The sequence below is a fragment of the Oncorhynchus masou genome, chromosome 18, assembly GCF_036934945.1.
Source record: "Oncorhynchus masou masou isolate Uvic2021 chromosome 18, UVic_Omas_1.1, whole genome shotgun sequence".
Lineage (NCBI taxonomy): Eukaryota > Metazoa > Chordata > Actinopteri > Salmoniformes > Salmonidae > Oncorhynchus > Oncorhynchus masou.
This window is the reverse complement of record NC_088229.1, coordinates 10968922-10996583: the sequence shown is the minus strand read 5'-3', so window position 1 is coordinate 10996583 and position 27662 is coordinate 10968922. Positions and strand designations below refer to the sequence as shown.

General features: G+C 43.3%; 1 protein-coding gene across 6 annotated transcripts in view; it reads right to left on the bottom strand.

Annotated features, from left to right (window-relative positions):
- Positions 1-1253: 1253 nt before the first annotated feature.
- LOC135503930 (tumor necrosis factor receptor superfamily member 14-like) overlaps positions 1254-27662 on the bottom strand; it is a 36100-nt gene continuing 9691 nt past the window's right edge. For 2 of the 6 annotated variants that reach the window (XR_010450020.1, XR_010450019.1), the window contains exons 7-9: positions 25883-27628; positions 24812-25017; positions 18889-21415 (exon numbers count right to left, since the gene is read on the bottom strand). Coding sequence is in view for 3 of the 6 variants with exons in the window: in XM_064922120.1 (XP_064778192.1) it covers positions 9505-9592; positions 9775-9823; positions 10061-10080; positions 10259-10339; positions 10562-10649; positions 10801-10956; positions 11198-11323; positions 11420-11519; positions 11850-11879 (738 nt within the window). In the remaining 3 variants the exon portion in view is untranslated. Of the gene's footprint in view, positions 9593-9774; positions 9824-10056; positions 10081-10258; positions 10450-10561; positions 10650-10800; positions 10957-11197; positions 11324-11419; positions 11520-11849; positions 11967-18791; positions 21416-24811; positions 25860-25882; positions 27629-27662 lie in introns of those variants that run through there. The other 4 variants (XM_064922120.1, XM_064922121.1, XR_010450021.1 and 1 more) reach the window with 4 other exon arrangements.

Below are 27662 nucleotides of genomic sequence, written 5' to 3'. Positions count from 1 at the left end.
CTCCTCCACATACCACACCAGGAGAGACAAACCCCTACTCCTCCACATACCACACCAGGAGAGACAAACCCCTACTCCTCCACATACCACACCAGGAGAGACAAACCCCTACTCCTCCACATACAACACCAGGAGAGACAAACCCCTACTCCTCCAGACACCAGGAGAGACAAATCCCTATTGCATAAGCAGAATCAGATAAAGTTGTAACCCTTTTCCATTTTAGTGCCAAAAGTTCACCCTGTTGAGCTGAGAAAATATCTGGTAATGGTTGTTGTATGTGAGTGGTTCTATCAATTGTCAAAATACCAAACCCTGCATGTTTCTTCCCTGTAGTTTGATCTATATATGCAGAACCGTCAACGAAAAGCTCCTCGTCAGCATCAGTGAGGTCAGGTCCTTTTCCCCCATCTTCAAATATGTACTGGGGACACTGGAGGAAAGGGTCTGGTCCTCTTCATTGCTGATTGTCAGGGTAGTAGGAGCTGGTGTTGTTCTGATTTCCTTGTGGCCAGACACCTCCCCTTCTCCCTCTGTGGTTGATTTCTAACCCCTCTTCTTTAGTTTCGCTACATTCATTCACTAACCATGCTACTGTAAATGATTCCACATATATGTGGTAAATAACCACAAATGGTTATCAATTGTATTTCAACTTCAGTACGGGGGGGGGTCCCCCTTGGGGGGGGTCTCCCTGTCTCCCTGTCTCCTCTCTTGTAATGGAAGAGTTAACTCACATGTCTTTCCCAATACGCAATTTTTTTTTACCTTTATTTTACTAGGCAAGTCAGTTAAGAACAAATTCTTATTTTCAATGACGGCCTAGGAACTGTGGGTTAACTGCCTGTTCAGGGGTAGAACCGACAGATTTTGTACCTTGTCAGCTCAGGGATTTGAACTTGCAACCTTTCGGTTACTAGTCCAATGCTCTAACCACTAGGCTACACTGCCGCCCCAATTCGCAAATTCGCAAATGTATCCCTTGTACTAGTCTATACCAGTCTAGATTTATTTCAGTACATAGAAATTCTTGATATTGACTAGCATATATCCATTCACTGTTATCAAATACACCCAACTCATACAACAATTGTCCCACACCAAATCTATAATCACACCACTTACATATTTTAAAAAAACAATGTCTTCCCTCATTTAAGGTCATCATACTGTTTTTTTGCGTCTTCCCTCAGGTAAGAGCACCGTACATAAATCCAGTATATTCCTGTTACAACACAGAGGCGGATGCAAGATGCAAGCAACGATGGTTTTAATGAATGTAGTTCACAGCAGCAACATGACAGACAGACTGTACTCAGAAGGAATCCGACCCAGGAACTCGGGCGCATCTTCCGATCATAACGTGCTGAGAAAACCAGGGGAGTGTGTCCAGATGAGTAGGAAGGAGCACAGCAGATAATCCACACAAGAGAAGAGCACGGACACACGACACAACCTCAGAGAAGAAACAACGATCTGACAACAAGAAACACTGGTAACAGAACATATAAAGGGAAGATAAGTGGTTCCAGCTGGCGCAGACAATCAGGCCGAGATTGGGAAACCACGCCCACACAAACACTGGAGAGAGAGAGAGAGAGAGAGAGCGAGAAAGAGAGACGGAGGCAGTGGATTCATGAACCGTGACAATACCCCCCCCCCTAGGAACGCCTCTTGGCGTTCCCAGGCGAATTTACCTGTCGATTGAAATCATCGATAAGGGAGTGATCCAGAATGTCCCTAGCAGGTACCCAACTTCTCTCCTCCGGGCCGTAACCCTCCCAGTCCACCAGGTACTGGAATCCGCGTCCCCTCCTTCTAGAGTCCAAAATACGATTGACAGAAAAGGTGGTCTCCCCATCAACAAGTCGTGGCGGCGGGGGAACCGGGACCGGCGGGTTAATGCGTGCCTGAAACACAGGTTTTATTTTAGACACATGAAAGGTAGGATGAATTCTCCTATACGCCGGAGGAAGCTTGAGCCGGACCGCCACCGGACTAATGATCCTGGTGACTCTGAACGGGCCGATAAATTTGGGGGCAAGCTTGTTCGAAACGGATCGGAGTGGAATGTTCTTAGTAGAAAGCCACACTTTGGCCAACGACGTATACCGGAGGCTTCGACCGGTGGCGATCGGCCTTAGCCTTGGTGCGCGCCCCCACCCGGAGAAGAGTCTCACGGGCTCTGCTCCATGCGTGACGGCACCTCTGGATGAAAGCGTGAGCGGAGGGAACAGTGACCTCGGACTCCGTACTGGGAAAGATAGGTGGCTGGTAACCTAAACTACACTCAAACGGAGAGAGACCCGTGGCTGCCACTGGCAACGAATTGTGAGCGTACTCAACCATAGAGAGTTGTTGACTCCAGGAAAGAGATTCTTAGAAACCAAACATCGCAACACTCTCTCCAAATCTTGGTTGGCCCTCTCCGTTTGACCGTTGCTCTGGGGATGAAACCCTGAAGACAGGCTGACACTCGCTCCCAGTAACCTACAAAACTCTTGCCAAAACTTGGACACAAATTGGGGCCCCGGTCAGAAACTACGTCCATCGGCAGGCCATGTAAGCGAAAGACGTGATCCACGACAGTTACCGCTGTCTCCTTGGCAGATGGTAATTTAGGCAAGGGAATAAAATGAGCCGCCTTCGAGAACCGGTCCACCACGGTCAAAACAACCGTCTTGCCCTGGGAGGGCGGGAGGCCGGTAACAAAATCTAGCGCGATGTGGGACCAGGGTCTCGAAGGGACCGACAGCGGTTGGAGTAACCCATCTGGGGGTCGATTAGAAGTCTTCCCAGTGGCACAAACCGAGCAGGCCAAGACAAAACTGTGAATGTCACGAGCCATCAATGGCTACCAAAAGCGTTGCTTAACCAAAAGCTAGTGCGGCTGACTCCTGGATGACACGCTACGTTGGAGCAGTGCCCCCCACCGAATAACATCGGACCGACACCCCTCCGGCACAAACAACCGATTAGGCGGGCAACCGGGCGGAGGCGTGACCCCCTCTAAGGCCGTTTTGACCCTCGATTCAACCTCCCATGTGAGTGTGGAGACCACTAGGGTCCCGGGTAGGATGCACTCGGGAGTGGATGGGCGTTCGGAATGGTCAAAAATGCGAGAAAGGGAATCGGGTTTGACATTCTTGGAACCCGGGCGATACGAGAGAGAGAAGTCAAAACGTCCGAAAAGAGTGCCCACCGCGCCTGCCTGGAGTTGAGTCGCTTGGCGGTTCTGATATACTCCAAATTCTTGTGATCGGTCCAAACTATAAAAGGTACCCCCGAACCCTCTAACCAATGGCGCCACTCCTCCAGTGCTAACTTCACTGCCAACAACTCTCTGTTGCCAATGTCGTAGTTGCGTTCCGCAGGTGATAACCGATGGGAAAGGAACGCGCAAGGGTGCATCTTGTCGTCAGAAGAGGAACGTTGGGAAAGTACCGCACCTACCCCCACCTCTGAAGCGTCCACCTCCACCACGAACTGACGCGAGGGATCGGGAGCTATGAGGATAGGAGCCGAAACAAAGCGGCTCTTGAGTTTGGCGAATGCAGCCTCGGCTGTATCGGACCACCTGAACGTCACTCTGGGAGAGGTTAAGGCGGTAAGAGGAGCGACTATCTGGCTAAAGTTGCGAACGAAACGCCGGTAGAAATTGGCGAATCCCAGAAACCTCTGTAGGGCCTTACGGGAATCTGGGCTTGGCCAATCCACCACAGCCTTAACCTTGTCGGGATCCATGCGAATACCTTCAGTCGAGACGATGTAACCTAGGAATGGAACGGATTGTGCATGAAAAATGCATTTCTCCGCCTTGACAAAAAGTCCATTCTCCAGCAACCTCTGAAGCACTCGTCTGACGTGTTGAGCGTGTTCCTGGAGAGAAGAAGAAAAAATCAGTATGTCATCCAGGTAAACATATATGAACTGATCAATCATATCTCTCAGCACGTCATTGACGAGTGCCTGGAAAACCGCTGGGGAGTTGGATAGCCCAAAAGGCATGACCAAATATTCGAAGTGCCCTCTGGGGGTGTTAAACGCGGTCTTCCATTCGTCCCCTTCCCTTATGCGAACCAAATGATATGCATTACGTAAATCCAACTTAGTGAACACGGATGCTCCCTGTAACCTTTCAAAGGCGGAGGACATCAACGGTAAGGGATAGGTATTCTTCACTGTGATGTTATTCAACCCACGGTAATCAATGCAAGGACGCAGAGATCCGTCCTTCTTCCCCACAAAGAAGAACCCCGCCCCCGCTGGAGAAGAGGAAGGACGAATGAATTTAGATGCCAGAGAACCAGAGATGTATCTCTCCATAGCCTCCCTCTCAGGAACAGAAAGTGAATATAACTTGCCTTTAGGCGGAGACTCACCTGGCAATAATTCAATTGCACAGTCATAGGGACGATGCGGAGGAAGGGAAGCAGCACGGGACTTACTGAACACCTCCTTCAGGTCGAGGTATTCAACGGGCACGTTAGACAAATCCACTGCCTCCTCTAGAAACACAGAATCAGACACAGACGAACAAGCAGACACTAAACAGGACTCAAGACACTTGTTACTCCACATGGATATAGAGTTATGACCCCAGTCAACTCTGGGGTTGTGTTGGGTGAGCCAAGGGTGGCCGAGAACTAATGGTGCAAGGGGTGAGTCCATAAGTAGGAATGATAGTGTCTCAGTGTGATTGCCAGAAGTGATGAGTGTGATAGGTTCAGTGGTGTGAGAAATGTTGGGGAGTTCTTGACCATTGAGAGCGTTGACGGATATCTTGTGCGTGAGTGAGGTGATAGGGATCTGGAGTTTGTGAGCGAGCTTGAAGTCCATGAAATTACCCTCTGCTCCTGAGTCCAGTAAGGCTTGGGTGTCGTGCGTGTGGGTGGCCCATCTTAGTCTTACCGGGAGGAGAGTAGATGATGAGGTCTTCTCTGTGGTGACACCACCCGATAGTAGCCTCATGTTTACTACCGGGCCTGATCTTTACCGGGCAGGAGTGGATAAAGTGGCCCGCTCTACCACAGTAGAGACAGAGTCCTTGGGATCTCCGCCTCTCCCTCTCCTCTTCCCGGGAGAGGCGAGCTCTCCCCAGCTGCATGGGTTCGTGAGCGGAGGCTGAACTGGCCGTGTTCCCGACGCTGGCATGCCAGCCCTCCGTGTCGTTATACGGTCTGTTAGGGCATGCTCGGCGGCCAATACGACTCAGACGAGCGTCGACCCTCAGGGCTAGTTCCACTAGTCCATTTAAACTCCTGGGAAGGTCCAGAACATAAATCTCCTTCTGGATCCGGTCCTCCAGCCCATGCAGGAACATGTCCCACTGCGCCTCCTCGTTCCACTGACACTCAGCGGCCAGAGTGCGGAATTGGATGGAGTATTCCGATACTGAATGGTCTCCTTGGCGAAGGTCAGCGAGTAGTCTGGCCGTCTCCCTACCCGCCACGGCCCGATCGAAGACCCTTCTCATCTCCTCGGAGAGTGTCTGGAAAGAGGTGCAGCATGGGTCCTGGTTCGCCCACACCGCCGTTCCCCAGAGAGACGCTTTGCCTGATAGCAGTGTGAGTACGAATGCTACCTTAGACTGTTCACGGTTGAAGGTCCGTGGCTGCAACGAGAAATGCATGGAACATCTCGTAAGAAAAGCTCTGCAATAGTCAGGATCACCTGAATAACCCTCTGGTGTCGGTAGCCGTGGCTCTAGCTGGGAATCCGGCTCTGGCGGGGCGGGTTGAACTGCCGGTGTAGGTGGCGCAGCGGAACCCCTCAGATGTTGCAATTGTTGGGTCAGCTGGGATACCTGCGTCGAAAGGGCTTGTACTGCACGACCTGTGCTGGAGATGTTCTCCTCTTGTTGATCCATTCTCGTGATACTGCGGGAAAGGAATTCGGTCAGACTCGTTGAACTCGCTGCATCCATGGTCTGGTCAGATCGTTCTGTTACAACACAGAGGCGGATGCAAGATGCAAGCAACGATGGTTTTAATGAATGTAGTTCACAGCAGCAACATGACAGACAGACTGTACTCAGAAGGAATCCGACCCAGGAACTCGGGCGCATCTTCCGATCATAACGTGCTGAGAAAACCAGGGAGTGTGTCCAGATGAGTAGGAAGGAGCACAGCAGATAATCCACACAAGAGAAGAGCACGGACACACGACACAACCTCAGAGAAGAAACAACGATCTGACAACAAGAAACACTGGTAACAGAACATATAAAGGGAAGATAAGTGGTTCCAGCTGGCGCAGACAATCAGGCCGAGATTGGGAAACCACGCCCACACAAACACTGGAGAGAGAGAGAGAGAGAGAGAGAGAGAGAGAGAGAGCGAGAAAGAGAGACGGAGGCAGTGGATTCATGAACCGTGACAATTCCCTCAGGTAAGAACACTGTACATAAATCCAGTATATTCCCTCAGGTAAGAACACTGTACATAAATCCAGTGTATTCCCTCAGGTAAGAACACTGTACATAAATCCAGTGTATTCCCTCAGGTAAGAACACCATACATAAATCCAGTGTATTCCCTCAGGTAAGAACACTGTACATAAATCCAGTATATTCCCTCAGGTAAAAACACTGTACATAAATCCAGTATATTCCCTCAGGTAAGAACACTGTACATAAATCCAGTATATTCCCTCAGTTAGGAACACCATACATAAATCCAGTATATTCCCTCAGGTAAGAACACTGTACATAAATCCAGTATATTCCCTCAGTTAGGAACACCATACATAAATCCAGTGTATTCCCTCAGGTAAGAACACTGTACATAAATCCAGTATATTCCCTCAGGTAAGAACACTGTACATATATCCAGTATATTCCCTCAGGTAAGAACAACATACATAAATCCAGTATATTCCCTCAGGTAAGAACACTGTACATAAATCCAGTGTATTCTCTCAGGTAAGAACACCATACATAAATCCAGTGTATTCCCTCAGGTAAGAACACTGTACATAAATCCAGTATATTCCCTCAGGTAAGAACACTGTACATAAATCCAGTATATTCCCTCAGGTAAGAACAACATACATAAATCCAGTATATTTCCTCAGGTAAGAACACTGTACATAAATCCAGTATATTCCCTCAGGTAAGAACACTGTACATAAATCCAGTATATTCCCTCAGGTAAGAACACTGTACATAAATCCAGTATATTCCCTCAGTTAGGAACACCATACATAAATCCAGTATATTCCCTCAGGTAAGAACACTGTACATAAATCCAGTATATTCCCTCAGTTAGGAACACCATACATAAATCCAGTGTATTCCCTCAGGTAAGAACACTGTACATAAATCCAGTATATTCCCTCAGGTAAGAACACTGTACATATATCCAGTATATTCCCTCAGGTAAGAACAACATACATAAATCCAGTATATTCCCTCAGGTAAGAACACTGTACATAAATCCAGTGTATTCTCTCAGGTAAGAACACCATACATAAATCCAGTGTATTCCCTCAGTTAAGAACACTGTACATAAATCCAGTATATTCCCTCAGGTAAGAACACTGTACATAAATCCAGTATATTCCCTCAGGTAAGAACAACATACATAAATCCAGTATATTCCCTCAGGTAAGAACACTGTACATATATCCAGTATATTCCCTCAGGTAAGAACACTGTACATAAATCCAGTATATTCCCTCAGGTAAGAACACTGTACATAAATCCAGTATATTCCCTCAGTTAGGAACACCATACATAAATCCAGTATATTCCCTCAGGTAAGAACACTGTACATAAATCCAGTATATTCCCTCAGTTAGGAACACCATACATAAATCCAGTGTATTCCCTCAGGTAAGAACACTGTACATAAATCCAGTATATTCCCTCAGGTAAGAACACTGTACATAAATCCAGTGTATTCCCTCAGGTAGGAACACCATACATAAATCCAGTGTCTTCCCTCAGGTAGGAACACCATACATAAATCCAGTATATTCCCTCAGGTAGGAACACTGTACATAAATCCAGTATATTCCCTCAGGTAAGAACACTGTACATATATCCAGTATATTCCCTCAGGTAAGAACAACATACATAAATCCAGTATATTCCCTCAGGTAAGAACACTGTACATAAATCCAGTGTCTTCCATTTACCTTTATTTTACTTGGCAAGTCAGTTAAGAACAAGTTCTTATTTTCAATGACGGCCTAGGAACAGTGGGTTAACAGTGGGTTAACTGCCTGTTCAGGGGCAGAACGACAGATTTGTACCATGTCAGCTCGGGGATTTGAACTTGCAACCTTTCGGTTACTAGTCCAACGCTCTAACCACTAGGCTACCCTTACCTTCCATCAGGTAAGGACACCATGCACATACTGTATAACACCTTCAATCACTTGTCACCCAGTACCTCAGTACTGACTTGGTTCATCCTCATCTATAACCAAGTTCCTCACACAAGGTTCCATTAGACCCCCAGGAATTTCTAACTATTACACCTGGGATTCTGGGTCATTTATCACATATACATAATATTACGGGCTTGTACAAGCATGTAGGTATCGACTGTTCCTGTAATTATCAACCCCATGAGTGAGGTGCCACTTACATACTGGAATGAGTCCTCAACCACACAGTGCTTTTTCTAATTTCAGACTTTTGGTTTAACAGGCATCTGCAAATTACCTTCTAATTTGATACGCTGCACAGTGGAATGAAGATCATCCAGACGCTGTGGTCACTCACTCCTGGCGAGCTCACCAAGTGTTGGTTGGTCCTTTGCATGGGGTGATGTAAGTTTCCTTTACCAATCAGTCTTTAAGATAGATGACACAGGAACCTTGGTATAAAAAGCTTTAGTAATAAAATGCAATTGCAGACAGTTTTGCATACAGAGTACCTCAGTAGTCTATAGTAAAGATCTGTGTGACGAAACAGGAGACCACACTCTTTATACAACCTACCGTCAATCATATCTTAACATTATCACATTGGATTAGATAAAGCAAAAATGGTAGAAAAGTTATCCATTTGAATTTTCCTTCCCACCCTTTTGACGATGTGTCTCATTTCTGGAGAACCTTCCCCAAGCGAAAGCTGCATCCTGCATCCTGCACCAGTATCCAGTAATCTGTGTCTCAAGATATTATCAAGTCCCATTTGGAGTTCCATAGTCTGGGCTGACATAGATGTTGTGGTCCTGAAGTTATACAGACATTTGACTTTCCCCCTGGGCAGAGCTGAGGGTTCTCAGCTACTGAAGCTGTTTCCTAGCAAGGTGAAGCTAATTTATACTCATCACATGGTCCTTTCCATTTTAGACCAGTCTGTAGGCTGTAGGCAGAAGCTGATATGTGACCTCCCCTCTGAAGCATCTTACCAGTGGTGCCCACATGAAAAGCTAGCTATTCGGTGACCCAAGTGGGGACAGTTCAGGCTGAGGAGTAAGTTTCAAACATCCCCATATGATACAAAGGCACAGTGGTCCTTATACCAAAGCAGATTCTACAATATGAAATTTAACATGTAGTGTTAAGATTTACTAGAGATGGCTGGACCAGCCAGATTACACAACGTTGACTCCCTGACTGTGACGGGGGCTTGAATCTGGGGAGAGAAGTCATTATCAGTAATTCATTTACATAGCTTGTCCTATATTATTGTATCATATCATTGGTCTTGACTTGATAAAGTTATAAACCATATACATTTACTTATAAATATGTTTGAAATTCTTTTAACTCAAACTATTGTACAAATATTTTGAAAACCTTAAAGGTGTGCCTTACCGTTCCCAATTCCCCCAGACAGCATTGGTATTTCCTGATCTGGGGATGCCTATCAAATGGAATCAGTAATTAGTAAAACACATTGGGACAGTTTCCCGGTCAGAGATTACACTCAGTCCTGGAATAAGAAGCACATTCAATGGAGATTGTCCATTTAAAGTGCTTTTTATTCCAAAACTAGGCGTAATCTCTGTCCGGGAAACTGGCCCAATAAATTCAAATTTCACAGAAGAAAGCACAAAGTAGTACAATGTGATAAAATATATTCATAGATTTCCAAACATACCTGTGTAGGTATTTGAGGGTCTATAAAAAAAAGACAGATGACCAATATTGTAATAAACATACCATGGAACTATGACGTTAACAAACAGTAGTAATATATACTATATGAGAAGTAAAACATGTAGCATTCACTGAGTAAACTGAACATCACAGGCAATGAAAACAATGAATGGTTCAAATACAATTCCAGTCATCTTACCCAAGTTTTGTCTTGTTTTCAATATTTCTCTTCTCACCATTTCTCTTTTTATCATAAATAAACAAACACCAGCCATGATGGCTATCGGGAAAAAAAGAACACCAGCTATGATTCCAGCTGTGGGAAGTGAGGATACTCCACATTCTGAATCCGACCAAGGAGTTCCTGGTTCAACTTCCAAGAATTCACCTCTAGACATAAACCGAGGTATGTTTTTTAAAGTTTCTATTTGAGTATATTAATGTATTTATATCTTCAGGGGAATAACCTTTTGAACTAACTAATAAATGTCCACACATTTACTCTGTATGTGGTTGACAAGATGTAAATGATCCATCTGAATAAGTTTTACCAGGGCAGTCAGCACACACAGTATCTGTAGATGTTGTTCCTGCACAAATACATGTTGAAATATGAATGAAAAATTCATTTGTCCCCCCATTTATTTAATCCCATTAACTGTAATTACACTGAAATTAACAACTTGACGAAATTGAATTATGACAGCATGATTAGTATAATGAGTGAGACAGAAGACCAACCTGTGTGACTGATGTATTGACCAGGTTTACAGCTGCTGTGTCTCTGGGCTGCTCTACAACCCTCCTTAGTTGGGTCTAGACAGTAGAACCCCTCCAGTGTCCCACAGACAGTGTCTGATGAAGGGGTACATGGCTGCTTTACCATCAAACCCAAACCTAGAGAGAAAACATGGCATGTATTATCTGATGTACACACAACTGACATATCGTCATATCATAACATCATAGACTAAATCAAATCAAATCAAAATCAAATTTTATTTGTCACATACACATGGTTAGCAGATGTTAATGCGAGTGTAGCGAAATGCTTGTGCTTCTAGTTCCGACAATGCAAACACTAACATATCCGTGTTTGCGTCTGGGTTTCAGTGCAGACACACAGCACCACTCTTACCTGGATCACAGTTGATACACACTTTGCATTTTATGAGACCATTGGGCTCATCAAGGAAAGTAGCATCAACACAGGGCACACAGCTGGTACTGGTGAATTCAGTACAATGCCTATGTACACGATTTCCTGGGGAAGAGAGAATCACAATGTCATGTTTTTCTGTTAGTGTTGATGATGTATTATCGTCTGGTGATTCATATGATGTAAAGAGAGGGTCCTTACCTGGTGAACACATGGGACAACATTCATCCCCTATTCTGTACTCAGCTCTACCACATGCAATACAGGATCCAATGCTTTCAAGCACCAACAAAATATGTATCTGGAAGTAGAGAAAATATACACCAATAACTCAAATTGAAACTGATGTTGTGTGTTTGTAAAACTTACAGAACTAGTTAGGAAAATGCAAACAAAAATATGCACAATTCAAATATAATGTAATTATATAGAACCATTGTAAACAGGCTTTTGTAAATGTGGTGTCGTACTGTGAATTGAGCACACTGTTTGGTGCCAGGAATTTCTGTTGCGTGAAAAGAGCCTTGTACAAACCATCCTGATCATGAGTTTACATTCTGTTTCACGGCGTACAAGGCTAGTAAAAAGACTCAAAGCCACAAAATGTGCAAGTCAGAAATGTTTCACTTACAGTCCATATGAAGATTTCAAACTGTGCCATGGTTCCTCAAGTCTCTCCAACTCACTGGAAGACCCACACACTGGATTTGTGAAGTTCTTAGGAGTTGAAGTATCGAGATGAACTGACCTGTGGACTTAATGTATTTTAGTACATGTACTGTATATTTAGAATAGCTAAATTATATTCTGCTTAAATATTGCATACACTGCCCAGTTAATAAATATAATATAGTAATGTATTTTGGCTGGCCACCCTTGAGTTATCAGTCACCATCAATGTGAAAAAAACTGAACAGAATCATAATAACATATAATATCCTTCCACTTTATAATCTTGCTGAATAGAATTTAAAAAGAAATGTAATAGACTAGTTATCAACTTTGAGAAGTATGAAAGAGAAAAAGGCAAATGATTATTAGAAAATGCTGCCCTCTTGTGGTGAAGTAGCCAGTCGTGTGAACAGACGACAACTGCTTCACCAATAGAAATCCTCAGCCAGACTTGTAGAAGATGTCATCGCTACGTTGCTTAGCTAAACTCGTGCGTAGAAACATGTAATCGGGTCTGCTGTTTATTGATGTTCATGCAAGGCTCATCGGTGAAAGAGAACCATGGTCTCGGCATGACTCCCTGCTTAAAGAAACGTTAAATAAATGTGTTTATTCATTTCCATGATCATTGCATAATAAATTTCTCACCATCTCTGTGATCTTTTCATACTCACGAGGTAGCATAGGCCTACAAAAAGGAAGACAATCATCCAATCTCTTATTTAATTGGACCCACTTCCCAGTAGGAAACAGATATGATAGTGTTTTTCCGGCGCCGACAGAGATGGCCGCCTCGCTTTGCGTTCCTAGGAAACTATGCAGTTTTTTATTTTTTTACGTGTTATTTCTTACATTGGTAACCCAGGTTATCTTAGGTTTCATTACATACAGTCGAGAGGAACTACTGAATATAAGAGCAGCGTCAACTCACCATCAGTACGACCAAGAATATGACTTTCGCGAAGCGGATCCTGTGTTCTGCCTTTCACCCAGGACAACGGAATGGATCCCAGCCGGCGACCCAAAAACGACTTCGTAAAAGGGGGAAACGAAGCGGTCTTCTGGTCAGACTCCGGAGACGGGCACATCGTGCACCACTACCTAGCATACTTCTCGCCAATGTCCAGTCTCTTGACAACAAGGTTGATGAAATCCGAGCAAGGGTAGCATTCCAGAGGGACATCAGAGACTGTAACGTTCTTTGCTTCACGGAAACATGGCTCACTGGAGAGACGCTATCGGAGTCGGTGCAGCCAGCTGGTTTCTTCACGCATCGCGCCGACAGAAACAAACATCTTTCTGGTAAGAAGAGGGGCGGGGCGTATGCTTCATGGTTAACGAGACGTGGTGTGATCACAACAACATACAGGAACTCAAGTCCTTCTGTTCACCTGATTTAGAATTCCTCACAATCAAATGTCGACTGCATTATCTACCAAGGGAATTCTCTTCGATTATAATCACAGCCGTATATATTCCCCCCCAAGCAGACACATTGATGGCTCTGAACAAACTTTATTTGACTCTTTGCAAACTGGAATCCATATATCCTGAGGCTGCATTCATTGTAGCTGGGGCTTTTAACAAGGCTAATCTGAAAACAAGACTCCCTAAATTGTATCAGCATATCGATTGCGCAACCAGGGCTGGAAAAACCTTGGATCATTGCTATTCTAACTTCCGCGACGCATATAAGGCCCTGCCCCACTCTCCTTTCGGAAAAGCTGACCACGACTCCATTTTGCTGATCCCTGCCTACAGACAGAAACTGAAACAAGAAGCTCCCACGCTGAGGTCTGTCCAACGCTGGTCCGACCAAGCTGATTCCACACTCCAAGACTGCTTCCATCACGTGGACTGGAATATGTTTCGTATTGCATCAAACAACAACATTGATGAATACGCTGATTCGGTGAGCGAGTTCATTAGAACGTGCGTTGAATATGTCGTTCCTATAGCAACGATTAAAACATTCCCAAACCAGAAACCGTGGATTGATGGCAGCATTCGCGTGAAACTGAAAGCGCAAACCACTGCTTTTAATCAGGGCAAGGTGACCGGAAACATGACTGAATACAAACAGTGTAGCTATTCCCTCCGCAAGGCAATCAAACAAGCTAAGCGTCAGTATAGAGACAAAGTAGAATCTCAATTCAACGGCTCAGAAACAAGAGGTATGTGGCAGGTCTACAGTCAATCACGGATTACAAAAAAAAAACCAGCCCCGTCACGAACCAGGATGTCTTGCTCCCAGGCAGACTACATAACTTTTTGCCCGCTTTGAGGACAATACAGTGCCACTGACACGGCCCGCATCCAAAACATGCGGACTCTCCTTCACTGCAGCCAACGTGAGGAAAACATTTAAACGTGTTAACCCTCGCAAGGCTGCAGGCTAGACGGCATCCCCAGCCGCGACATAAGAGCATGTGCAGACCAGCTGGCTGGTGTGTGTACGGACATATTCAATCAATCCCTATCCCAGTCTGTTGTTCCCACATGCTTCAAGAGGGCCACCATTGTTCCTGTTCCCAATAAAGCTAAGGTAACTGAGCTAAACGACTACCGCCCCGTAGCACTCACTTCCGTCATCATGAAGTGCTTTGAGAGACTAGTCAAGGACCATATCTAGGGTGTCACCCTACCTGACACCCTAGACCCACTCCAATTTGCTTACCGCCCAAATAGGTCCACAGACGATGCAATCTCAACCACACTGCACACTGCCCTAACCCATCTGGACAAGAGGAATACCTATGTGAGAATGCTGTTCATCGACTACAGCTCGGCATTTAACACCATAGAGCTCTCCAAGCTCGTCATCAAGCTCGAGACCCTGGGTCTCGACCCGCCCTGTGCAACTGGGTACTGGACTTCCTGACGGGCCGCCCCCAGGTGGTGAGGGTAGGCAACAACATCTCCACCCCGCTGATCCTCAACACTAGGGCCCCACAAGGGTGCGTTCTGAGCCCTCTCCTGTACTCCCTGTTCACCCACGACTGCGTGGCCACGCACGCCTCCAACTCAATCATCAAGTTTGCGGACAACACAACAGTGGTAGGCTTGATTACCAACAACGACGAGACGGCCTACAGGGAGGAGGTGAGGGCCCTCGGAGTGTGGTGTCAGGAAAATAACCTCACACTCAATGTCAACAAAACTAAGGAGATGATTGTGGACTTCAGGAAACAGCAGAGGGAACACCCCCCTATCCACATCAATGGAACAGTAATGGAGAGGGTAGTAAGTTTTAAGTTCCTTGGCGTACACATCACAGACAAACTGAATTGGTCCACCCACACAGACAGCATCGTGAAGAAGGCGCAGCAGCGCCTCTTCAACCTCAGGAGGCTGAAGAAATTCGGCTTGTCACCAAAAGCACTCACAAACTTCTACAGATGCACAATCGAGAGCATCCTGTCGGGCTGTATCACCGCCTGGTACGGCAACTGCTCCGCCCACAACCATAAGGCTCTCCAGAGGGTAGTGAGGTCTGCACAACGCATCACTGGGGGCAAACGACCTGCCCTCCAGGACACCTACACCACCCAATGTCACAGGAAGGCCATAAAGATCATCAAGGACAACAACCACCCGAGCCACTGCCTGTTCACCCTGCTATCATCCAGAAGGCGAGGTCAGTACAGGTGCATCAAAGCTGGGACCGAGAGACTGAAAAACAGCTTCTATCTCAAGGCCATCAGACTGTTAAACAGCCACCACTAACATTGAGTGGCTGCTGCCAACACACTGACTCAACTCCAGCCACTTTAATAATGGGAATTGATGGGAAATGATGTAAAATATATCACTAGCCACTTTAAACAATGCTACCTGATATAATGTTTACATAACCTACATTATTCATCTCATATGTCTACGTATATACTGTACTCTATATCATCTACTGCATCTTTATGTAATACATGTATCACTAGCCACTTTAAATTTGCCACTTTGTTTACATACTCATCTCATATGTATATACTGTACTCAATACCATCTACTGTATCTTGCCTATGCTGCTCTGTACCATCACTCATTCATATATCTTTATGTACATATTCTTTATCCCCTTACACTTGTGTCTATAAGGTAGTAGTTTTGGAATTGGTAGCTAGATTACTTGTTGGTTATTACTGCATTGTCGGAACTAGAAGCACAAGCATTTCGCTACACTCGCATTAACATCTGCTAACCATGTGTATGTGACAAATAAAATTTGATTTTGATTTGATTTTTTTTGGCGCTCTGCCATCGATCCGGAGTGCAGTTTATTAACGGTGGAAAATGCGGTTTTCTATCTTCTCTTGTGCCTTCGGAAAGTATACAGACCCTTTGACTTTTTGCAAAAATGTCTTACATTACAGCCTTATTCTAAAATGGATTAAATATTGTTTTATCCCCCTTCAATCTACACAATACCCCATAATTACAAAGCAAAAACAAGTTTAGATTTTTTTCTAATTTATTTAAAATAAAAAACAGCAATACCTTATTTCCATTAGTATTCAGACCCTTTGCTATGAGACTTGAAATTGAGCTCAGGTGCATCCTGTTTCCATTGATTATCCTTGAGATATTTCGACATCTTGATTGTAAACTGTAAATTCAATTGCTTGGACATGATTTAGAAAGGCACACACCTGTCTATATACTATCCCACAGTTGACAGTGCATGTCAGAGAAAAAACCAAGCCAAGAGGTCAAAGGAATTGTCCGTAACACTCAGAGAGGATTTGCCGGGGCACAGATCTGGGCAAGGGTACCAGAAAATGTCTACAGCATTGAAGGTTCCCAAGAACATAGTGGCCTCCATCATTCTTAAATGGAAGGCGTTTGCCTGGCCAAACTGAACAATCGGGGATAAATGCCTTGGTCAGGGAGGTAACCAAGAACCTGATGGTCACTCTGACAGAGCTCCAGAGTTCATCTGTAGAGATGGGAGAACCTCCCAGAAGGACAACCATCTCTGCAGCACTCCACCAATCAGGCATTTATGGTAGAGTGGCCAGATGGAAGCCACTCCTCAGTAAAAAAGCACATTACAGCCCACTTGGAGTTTGCCAAAAGTCACCTACGACACTCAGACCACGAGAAACAAGATTGTCTTTATACATTTGAAAACATTTCTAAACCTGTTTTTGCTTTGTCTTTATGGGATATTGTGTGTAGATTGATTAAAATATATGTTTAGAATAAGGCTGTAACGTAATAAAATGTGGAAAAAGTCAATGGGTCTGAACACATTCTGAATGCACTGTAGGTTACTTCTGTAGCTTACGCCTGAATACTGTAATTAAAAATGTATTTAGTAGACAATACTGCATTTCTACACATCCATCTTTTCATAATTATTGCAGAATAAATAGCATATCTAATAGGTTCAATTAAACGAGAGATGAGCATGGTCATTTGTTGTAGACTATAGCCTTGGAAATAGATGCCTTTTTCTAATTTGATAAGTAAAATAGATTTTCTATCTTCTCACTAACGGCAAATGATTGCATCTTGTTACTAACCTGTTCATTGTTATGACTACGACTGTCCATCATATCCCCCATTTCTACAAAATACTATTCTACTTGCCTGGAGATGATTGTGGCCTACAGGAAAAAGAGGGCCGAGCACACCCCCATTCTCATTGATGGGGCTACAGTGGAGCAGGTTGAGAGCTTCGAGTTCCTTGGTGTCCACATCACCAACAAACTAACATTGTCCAAGCACACCAAGACAGTCGTGAAGAGGGCACAACAAAACCTATTCCCCCCCAGGAGACTGAAAAGATTTGGCATGGGTCCTCAGATCCTCAGAAGGTTCCACAGCTGCACCATCGAGAGCATTCTGACTGGTTGCATCACTGCCTGGTATGGCAACTGCTCGGCCTCCGACCACAAGAAACCCCCAAGCCATAAGACTCCTGAACATCTAGTCAAACACCTAACCAGACTATTTGCCTTGCCACCCCCCTAATCAGGATCGAGGGAAAGGTGAACGGAGCAAAGTACAGAGATCCTTGATGAAAACCAGCTCCGGAGCACTCAGGACCTCAGACTGGGGCGAAGATTCACCTTCCAAAAGGACAACGACCCTAAGCACACAGCCAAGACAACGCAAGAGTTGCTTCGGGACAAGTCTCTGAAATCTTGCAATATTGTGCCTCTGTGTTTAGAAAATCTGTGGTTCTACCACCACAGCGGGGCAAAGAACAAAAAGTAGGCTACAGTAGGGCAAAGTCTGGGCTGCTGACTGGCAATCATGTGATGTTGTGTTCCTTATATTATTTTGCAGTGAAGGAAAAAGTACTCCGTTGTCATACTTGAGTCAAAGTAAAGATACCTTAATAGAAATTGACTGAAGTAAAAGTGAAAGTCACCCAGTGAAATACTACTTGAAAAAAGTCGAAAAGTATGAAGTATATTTATAACCTAAGTATTACAAGTAAATGGAATTGCTCAAATAAACTTAAGTTTAAAAAGTATAAATAATGTAACATTCCTTATATTAAGCAAACCAGACGGCACAATGTCCTTGTTTTCTTTTATTGCCCAATAGCCAGGGGCACACTCCAACACTCAGACATAATTGTTATTTTGTCCGTTTTTGAATTTACAAACAAGCAAGATTTCAATAAATGACAATTCGATAGCTTTTCATATTTCAAGAAACGTGAAAATTCGAGTGACTTTAGCAGCGCAATTTCAAATAAAAACCGAGTTGTGGGAGTCTCCTGAGGCAGAAAAGAATATTTAACACAAAAGGGAGGGAACAGCCGTGCGTAGGCGTGCCTATTCGTTGTATTACAATTACACAAAAGATGTCAAGCCTTAAAGTTAGGCAAAAGCTACAGCACAGAACATGTAAAGTAGGCTATTTCTACGTAAACACATATTCGTCTTACCGAAGATTTGATCGCGACGGTGTAGTGCCCTGGACTAATGTTACTTTCACTATTAATTTAGGAAATTTCAAAATAAAAGGCACCCATAATAGAAAAGTATCCATAACCTGTATTTATTCATGATATGACAAATTGTCTAAACAAATTAATATTTTGTAATATTTAAGAAACATTTGTTTGAATGTTAAATTACGAGACAGAGTCATTGAGGCGAGGAACCAGCCTTTTTCAGTACATTGCAATTCTTCCGGGTATCTCAAGCATTAACATTAATTAATTAAATTAACATTTACCAACAGATGGCATCACTTTGCCATCTTACACCCATAACATTTGCAACACATTTGAGTTTGAAAAACATGTTCCAAGGTCAATCAAATCCCCCCAATGTAAATCACAGTATGATCTAAACGACATACTGGTTTACAGAGCAAAAAAACTATTTTAGGTGCCAATAGGGTCTGTAGAATGTACACTGAACAAAAACATAAACACAACATGCAATGATTTAAGATTTGAATGAGTTACAGTTCATAAGGAAATCAGTCAATTGAAATACATTCATTAGGCCCTAATCTATGGATTTCACATGACTAAGAATACAGATAAGCATCTGTTGGTCACATATACCTGAATAAAAAGGAGGGCGTGGATCAGAAAACCAGTCAGTATCTGGTTGACCAACATTTGCCTCATGCAGCGCAACACATCTCCTTCACATAGAGTTGATCAGGCTGTTGGTTGTGGCCTGTGGAATGTTGTCCCACTCCTCTTGAATGGCTATGCAAAGTTGCTGGACATTGGCGGGAACTGGAACACGCTGTCGTACACATCGATCCAGAGCTTCCCAAACATGTTCAATGGGCGACACGTCTGGTAGTGGTGCAGGCCATGGAAGAACTTGGACATTTTCATATTCCAGGAATTGTATACAGATCCTTGCAACATGGGGCTATTTTTTATTTATCTAACTAGGCAAGTCAGTTAAGAACAAATTCTTATTTACAATGACGGCCTACCAAAAGGCCTCCTGCGGGGACGGGGGCTGGGATTAAATATAAATACAATATAAATATAGGACAAAACACATCACTACAAGATAGACAACGCTACATAAAGAGAGACCTAAGACAACAACATAACAAGGCAGCAACACATGACAAAACAGCATGGTAGCAACCCAATATAACATGGTAGCAGCACAAAATATGGTACAAATATTATTGGGCACAGTCAACAGCACAAAAGGTCAAGAAGGAAGACAACAATACATCACACAAAGCAGCCACAACTGTCAGTAAGAGTGTACATGATTGAGTCTTTGAATGAAGAGATTGAGATAAAAATGTCCAATTTGAGTGTTTGTTGCAGCTCGTTCCAGTCGCGAGCTGCAGCAAACTGAAAAGAGGAGCGTGCAGGCAAATCTGATGGCAGAATGGTAAAGAACATCTAGCCGCTTGAGAGCACCCTTACCTGCCGATCTATAAATTATGTCTCCGTAATCTAGCATGGGTAGCCATGCATTATCAAATCAAAATATATATATATATATTTGTCACATACACATGGTTAGCAGATGTTAATGCGAGTGTAGCGAAATGCTTGTGCTTCTAGTTCCGACAATGCAGTAATAACCAAGCAGATGGCAGACAGTGTGCTGAAACATGAGGTGATAGCGGAGGGTGAATGGCATGACAATGGGCCTCAGGATCTCGTCACGGTATGTGTGCATTAAAATTGCAATCATGTGGGTAGATTATGCCTGCCCATACCATAACCCCATCGCCACCATGTGGCGCTCTCTTCACAATGTTGACATCAGCAAATTGCTTGCCCGCACGACGCCATACACGCTGTCTGCCATCTGCCCGGTACAGTTGAAACCAGGATTCATCTGTGAAAAGCAGACTTCACCACTGAAGTCGGTTACAACGCCAAACTGCAGTCAGGTCAAGACACAGGTGAGGACAACGAGCATGCAGATGTATTTGTCTATATTATGGATCCCCATTAGCTGCTATTCTTCCTGGGGTCCAGCAAAATGAAAGCAGTTTATACAATTTTAAAAACATTACAATACCTTCACAGATTTCACAACACACTGTATGCCCTCAGGCCCCTACTCCGCCACATATCTACAGTACTAAACCCATGTGTTTGTATAGTGCATATATTATCGTGTGTCTGTGCCAATGTTTGTGATGCTTCACAGTCCCCGCTGTTCCATAAGGTGTTGTTTTTTTTCTTCATATTTTTTAAATCTAATTTTACTGCTTGCATCAGTTACTTGATGTGGAATATAGTTCCATGTAGTTATGGCTCTATGTAGTACTGTGTGCCTCCCATAGTCTGTTCTGGACTTGGGGACTGTGAAGAGACCTCTTGTGGCACGTCTTGTGGGGTATGCATGGGTGTCAGAGCTGTATGCCAGTAGTATAGAGACAGCTCCTCATAAATGAAAGTAGTGATGAGCCTCCCTGAGACGGTTTCTGACAGGTTATGCAGAAATTCTTTGATTGTGCAAACCCAGAGTTTCATCAGCTGTTAGGGTGGCTCATCTCAGATGATCCCGCATGTGGAGAAGCTGGATGTGGAGATCCTAGGCTCGCGTGGTTACATGTGGTCTGCGGATCAAATCAAATTGTATTTGTCACATGCGCCGAATACAACAGTGAAATGCTTACTTACAAGTCACTAACCAACAACGCAGTTAAGAAAACACAAAAAGTAAGAGATAAGAATAACAAATAATTAAAGAGCAGCTGTAAATAACAATAGCGTGGCTATATAAATGAGTTTAAGGCACTGCATCTCAGTGCTAGAGGCGTCACTACAGACCCTGATTCAATTCCAGGCTGTATCACAACCGGCTGTGTTTGGGAGTCCCATAGGGCGGCGCACAATTGGCCCAGCGTCGTCCATGTTAAGGTTTGGCCGGGGTAGTGTCACGCCTTGACCTTAGAGTGACGTTTTAATTCTCTATTTTGGTTTGGTCAGGGTGTGATTTGGGGTGGGCATTCTATGTTGTCTATTTCTTTGTTTTGGCCGAGTATGGTTCCCAATCAGAGGCAGCTGTCTATTGTTGTCTCTGATTGGGAATCATACTTAGGCAGCCTTTTTCCTACTGGTGTTTGTGGATGTTTATTTTCTGTTTATTGTCTTACCTGACAGAACTGTTTGCGGTGTTACTTTGTTCGAGTGTTTTTTGATAATAAAAGAAATCATGAACATTTTCACGTTGCGCTTTGGTCCACTCCTTCCGATGACAGGCATGACAGGTAGGCCGTCATTGTAAATAAGACATTTGTTCTTAACTGACTTGCCTAGTTAAATAAAATATTGCTTTATACTACATATAATAGTTTTGAATATTAAGACAATTTTAAAGTATCCGAATTCCAATAAACCCCTTGATCTTCAAGAATAGGACTTTGAAATATGGAAGTATAGATTAGCCACATTGTTTTACCTGAGCATAACCCCAGAGCTAAGTATTTATTAACCAGCCCTACTGTTTATTTTGTTGTCACGGAGGACTGATTGGGCTCATTGATTCGAGTTGAAAAATAAATGCTGTGGTCATGGAATGGCATGTTTTGAGCACTACTGAAAAGTGCTACTTACATGTGAAAAATTTATGCATTTGCTATAGGCCAAGTGTTTACTTTTTGTTGGTGACCATTTATGTTGATATGCAGCTGTTTTTTTAAAGGGCAAATTCACAGAAGAAACAAAAGTTGCCCTGCCTAAAAAGCTGAGGGTGCCTGGAGAAATGTAACCACTCTCAGATGAATAGACAGAACTATGGATGCAAGGACTGACCCATGATATCAAAATGGTTTTAACCATGTTATGAGGCTGTACAGTGTGTGTTTACATTTGCAAAGTTTACAAACATTGGAGTAAAACAAGCTTATATTTTGGGTTCTCATGGGATGACAGTTGAACTGAACTCATGAGAATAAGTTATATTCTTCAAGAATCCATGTATATACAGTACCTTGCGAAAGTATTCGGCCCCCTTGAACTTTGCGACCTTTTGCCACATTTCAGGCTTCAAGCATAAAGATATAAAACTGTATTTTTTTGTGAAGAATCAACAACAAGTGGGACACAATCATGAAGTGGAACGACATTTATTGGATATTTCAAACTTTTTAACAAATCAAAAACTGAAAAATTGGGCGTGCAAAATTATTCAGCCCCCTTAAGTTAATACTTTGTAGCGCCACCTTTTGCTGTGATTACAGCTGTAAGTCGCTTGGGGTATGTCTCTATCAGTTTTGCACATCGAGAGACTGAACATTTTTCCCATTCCTCCTTGCAAAACTGCTCGAGCTCAGTGAGGTTGGATGGAGAGCATTTGTGAACAGCAGTTTTCAGTTCTTTCCACAGATTCTCGATTGGATTCAGGTCTGGACTTTGACTTGGCCATTCTAACACCTGGATATGTTTATTTTTGAACCATTCCATTGTAGATTTTGCTTTATGTTTTGGATCATTGTCTTGTTGGAAGACAAATCTCCGTCCCAGTCTCAGGTCTTTTGCAGACTCCATCAGGTTTTCTTCCAGAATGGTCCTGTATTTGGCTCCATCCATCTTCCCATCAATTTTAACCATCTTCCCTGCCCCTGCTGAAGAAAAGCAGGCCCAAACCATGATGCTGCCACCACCATGTTTGACAGTGGGTATGGTGTGTTCAGGGTGATGAGCTGTGTTGCTTTTACGCCAAACATAACGTTTTGCATTGTTGCCAAAAAGTTCAATTTTGGTTTCATCTGACCAGAGCACCTTCTTCCACATGTTTGGTGTGTCTCCCAGGTGGCTTGTGGCAAACTTTAAACAACACTTTTTATGGATATCTTTAAGAAATGGCTTTCTTCTTGCCACTCTTCCATAAAGGCCAGATTTGTGCAATATACGACTGATTGTTGTCCTATGGACAGAGTCTCCCACCTCAGCTGTAGATCTCTGCAGTTCATCCAGAGTGATCATGGGCCTCTTGGCTGCATCTCTGATCAGTCTTCTCCTTGTATGAGCTGAAAGTTTAGAGCGACGGCCAGGTCTTGGTAGATTTGCAGTGGTCTGATACTCCTTCCATTTCAATATTATCGCTTGCACAGTGCTCCTTGGGATGTTTAAAGCTTGGGAAATCTTTTTGTATCCAAATCCGGCTTTAAACTTCTTCACAACAGTATCTCGGACCTGCCTGGTGTGTTCCTTGTTCTTCATGATGCTCTCTGCGCTTTTAACGGACCTCTGAGACTATCACAGTCCAGATGCATTTATACGGACACTTGATTACACACAGGTGGATTGTATTTATCATCATTAGTCATTTAGGTCAACATTGGATCGTTCAGAGATCCTCACTGAACTTCTGGAGAGAGTTTGCTGCACTGAAAGTAAAGGGGCTGAATTATTTTGCACGCCCAATTTTTCAGTTTTTGATTTGTTAAAAAAGTTTGAAATCTCCAATAAATGTCGTTCCACTTCATGATTGTGTCCCACTTGTTGTTGATTCTTCACAAAAAAATACAGTTTTATATCTTTATGTTTGAAGCCTGAAATGTGGCAAAAGGTCGCAAAGTTCAAGGGGGCCGAATACTTTCGCAAGGCACTGTACATGAATATCAAAAATGGACGTAGCAACTACCAATTTGCCCCTTTAAGTCTATTGAAAGTGTGAGTTGGAGCATGTGTCCATTAGGCCTAAGGATTGTTTTTATTAGATTGAGCAAAAAGCCCCACTTTTATTCCATAGGCTTGGAGCCGCACTATGCAACTGTTGCAAGAGCACATTTTTCACTGGTTAAAAAAGATTGATAGGCAGCTTAAACCTCTTGAATTCAACCATTATTGGGTTGAAATACACATTTAGATTTGTGAACAGCCATCCACAATCCGTAGGGCACAAATAGCAATGACAGTGCATTGACGTGAATCACACTGCTGCCATGTAGATATCAATAAGTGACATCCGTATTGCCGCAGACTACACCACTGCATGTCATCCTTACCTTCAAGCATTTATTCAAGTTGGACAAGCTTTGGATGCTGACAGCAGTGGCACCATTAGAAGACATCGCTTGGACTGTAGTCTACAAAAGCCTATTGCTGCTCTTTTCCCAAGATCCATCAAACAGTTTGTGTGTCATCAGTGGTCTCTGATTTGTGGTCAGACTCGCTCAGGTGGAACAAACTTGAACTTGCGTCTTTTTCAATGCTGATTTGGAATGTCGAGAAAACAGAAGTGTCAAAATATATATATTTTTGACAAACTAAAAGTTAATTTCTGAATTTAAAAGTAATCCTTCAAGTAATATAGGTTTTTCAAAAATCTGTAATCTGATTACAACATTTTTGTTTGTAACGTAACAGCTTAGTTACCGTTTTTTGTAATTCCTTACATTACTCCCCAACCCTGTACACAAGTGAGGTTACAAGGTCGCTCTTTAAGTCAAACTTGGCAAGGGTGGATGCAGCTTGGACTTTTAGTGTAGAAACACTTGACGTCCAGATCGCTGTTGTCCAGTAGATTTCCACTTATTAGTGGGGGAAAGTTAGTTATAATTACCGTTTTAATTATAATTTCCTGTCGGTTTGTGCTATTGTCAACTCTAATGTCATTGTCAAGGGTGTGGCATGACGATTAATACGTTTTGGAACACTGACTGTCCAAACAAAGTTACAAATGACTGATTCGTATGTGTTTAGAGTCAGAAAGCTGTCATTTGCCGACATGGCTACACTATTTATCATGGTAATGACAGGCGTGTGCGCCATATAAATAAGAACGGATAGAAAGGGCGTTTCCATTCAAGTCAATGATGGAATAATGGGTGGAATTGCAGCCATTTTACAAATAAATAAATTCCATTGCATGAGTCACATCAGTTAGCATTATTTGAATTAACGATCTACATTACCATGGCAATCCAGCATCAGTTGATAAAACATTCCAAAATGCCATGGAAATTGGATGCTACAAAGGTGGTTTGAAATATCTGATACCATGTGCTTTTTGGATGTTAAGGCTGCAAGAAACATAAGATTCTAATTGGAAATTACCCCCAAAATGAGTAACTCACCTCAAACTGCCAATGTGAACATGGCTTTACAGACTGCCATGATTGAATCCCCGAGTTGACAAGGTAAAAATCTGTCGTTCTACCCCTAAGCAAGGCAGTTAACCCACTGTTCCCCGGGGGCCGAAGACCTGGATGTCGATTAAGGGGTTAAATGCTGAAGACACATTTAAGTTGAAGGCATTCAGTTGTACAACTGACTAGGTACCCCCCTTTCCCCATTTTACGTAGGCTCTGGAGCTGAGTGGACCAGGACAACTGCCCCATTGCCAACATGATAAATGTCCACAGGGGCAACGTCCTAAACAGTAGCCTGCATGCATTTCAAAACAAAAACTTTAATGCATGGGGCTAAGATGGACGTTGTCTTTGTGGACGCTGAGTCCAAGGTGGAGGGGGCAGTTGACCAATGGGGTCCCTCCAGGGAGTATTACATCTCCTCGTGAGGGACATCAGAGGATCGGCCATCTTTGAGGGTCCGGAAGGAGCTAAACGTATGCCGCTTGATGTCCATGGTAAGCCTTCTCGTTTCTTTTTACCCATATTAAGGTCTGATTTTCATTGTCAAATACAGAATTTTAGCCAAAACATTTTGTGAAGAGGCTTTTTCAAGTGCTTTATCCAGGGCAATATATCATAGGGATAGTAATGCTGGCACACATTTGAAATAATATTTTTTAGCATCACATGAGGGCCTGTATGGAACCATTGGGAAAATGATCAGTGTGTATGTGTGGTCCTTGGAGGGGTTGGGCCACACTTCTTCTCTGAGCGACTCTTCGCAGCAGTGTGTGGGACGCCTGCTCCTCCACTCAGTCTGGAGGTGAACCACACTACTCTGAAAGCATATTGGAAAATGTGAGTTTTATATCCTCCCTAACAGCAACAGGAAAATAATAGATCATCATTTTTTACATGTATGGTTTCTTTTGATGTTTTTAAAATTCTCGATTGCCTGTCATACATTTAAAAAAAAAATTCTAGATCAAAAAAAGCAGAGGACCTTTCCGAGGTGAAGAACAAATTGGAGGAATTGGTAGACTGGCTGAGCCTATTGGGGCTGAAAAGGATTGTTGTCAAGACAATGGAGGACAGGGATGGTGTGATTGAATTGGTGGCTCAACAATTTGTCCGAGGGAGCCTACAGGTGGCCTTGGAGCAGTAAGTCAACTCTGTCATAAATCTGTGAAGTACTTGTCATAAACCTCCTCTAACATGATTATTTTTAATCAGTCCCCCCCCCTTAATCAATACACATCACTATATTGTCCTTAACACTTATTTGTTTAATATTTATACGGTCTCTATACCATAACAGGTTCATACATGGTCTCAACTCTCTTGGGCTGCTGGAGGTATTGGGGAACGATGCAGCTCCTTTCTTGTGTGTTTTATTTGAATCCTCGTGTTACTATTTGTATTTATTTTTTTACCTGCATCGTCTGACAGGGCTCGTTAGTTACACCTGTTGTATTCGCCGCATGTGATAAAATAACATTTGATTTAGTGATATTTCTCTTAAACAATAAATGTACAATTCCCCCAAAATAATCTCACGAGTTACAGGATCTTTGGTGTTTTCTTCTTCTTCTTTTCATAATAGCTGCCGTCGTCACGGCTGCTATCACAGCGAGTACCCCCACCACCACAGCAAATATTAATGTAGCTATAGGTGAGATTTGTGGTCCACATTCAGAGTCGGACCAATGAGTTCCAGGTTTAATTTGCTGAAGCTTCAAGGTATCACATCTATAATAGGAGAAATAGACCACTGGTAAATTGG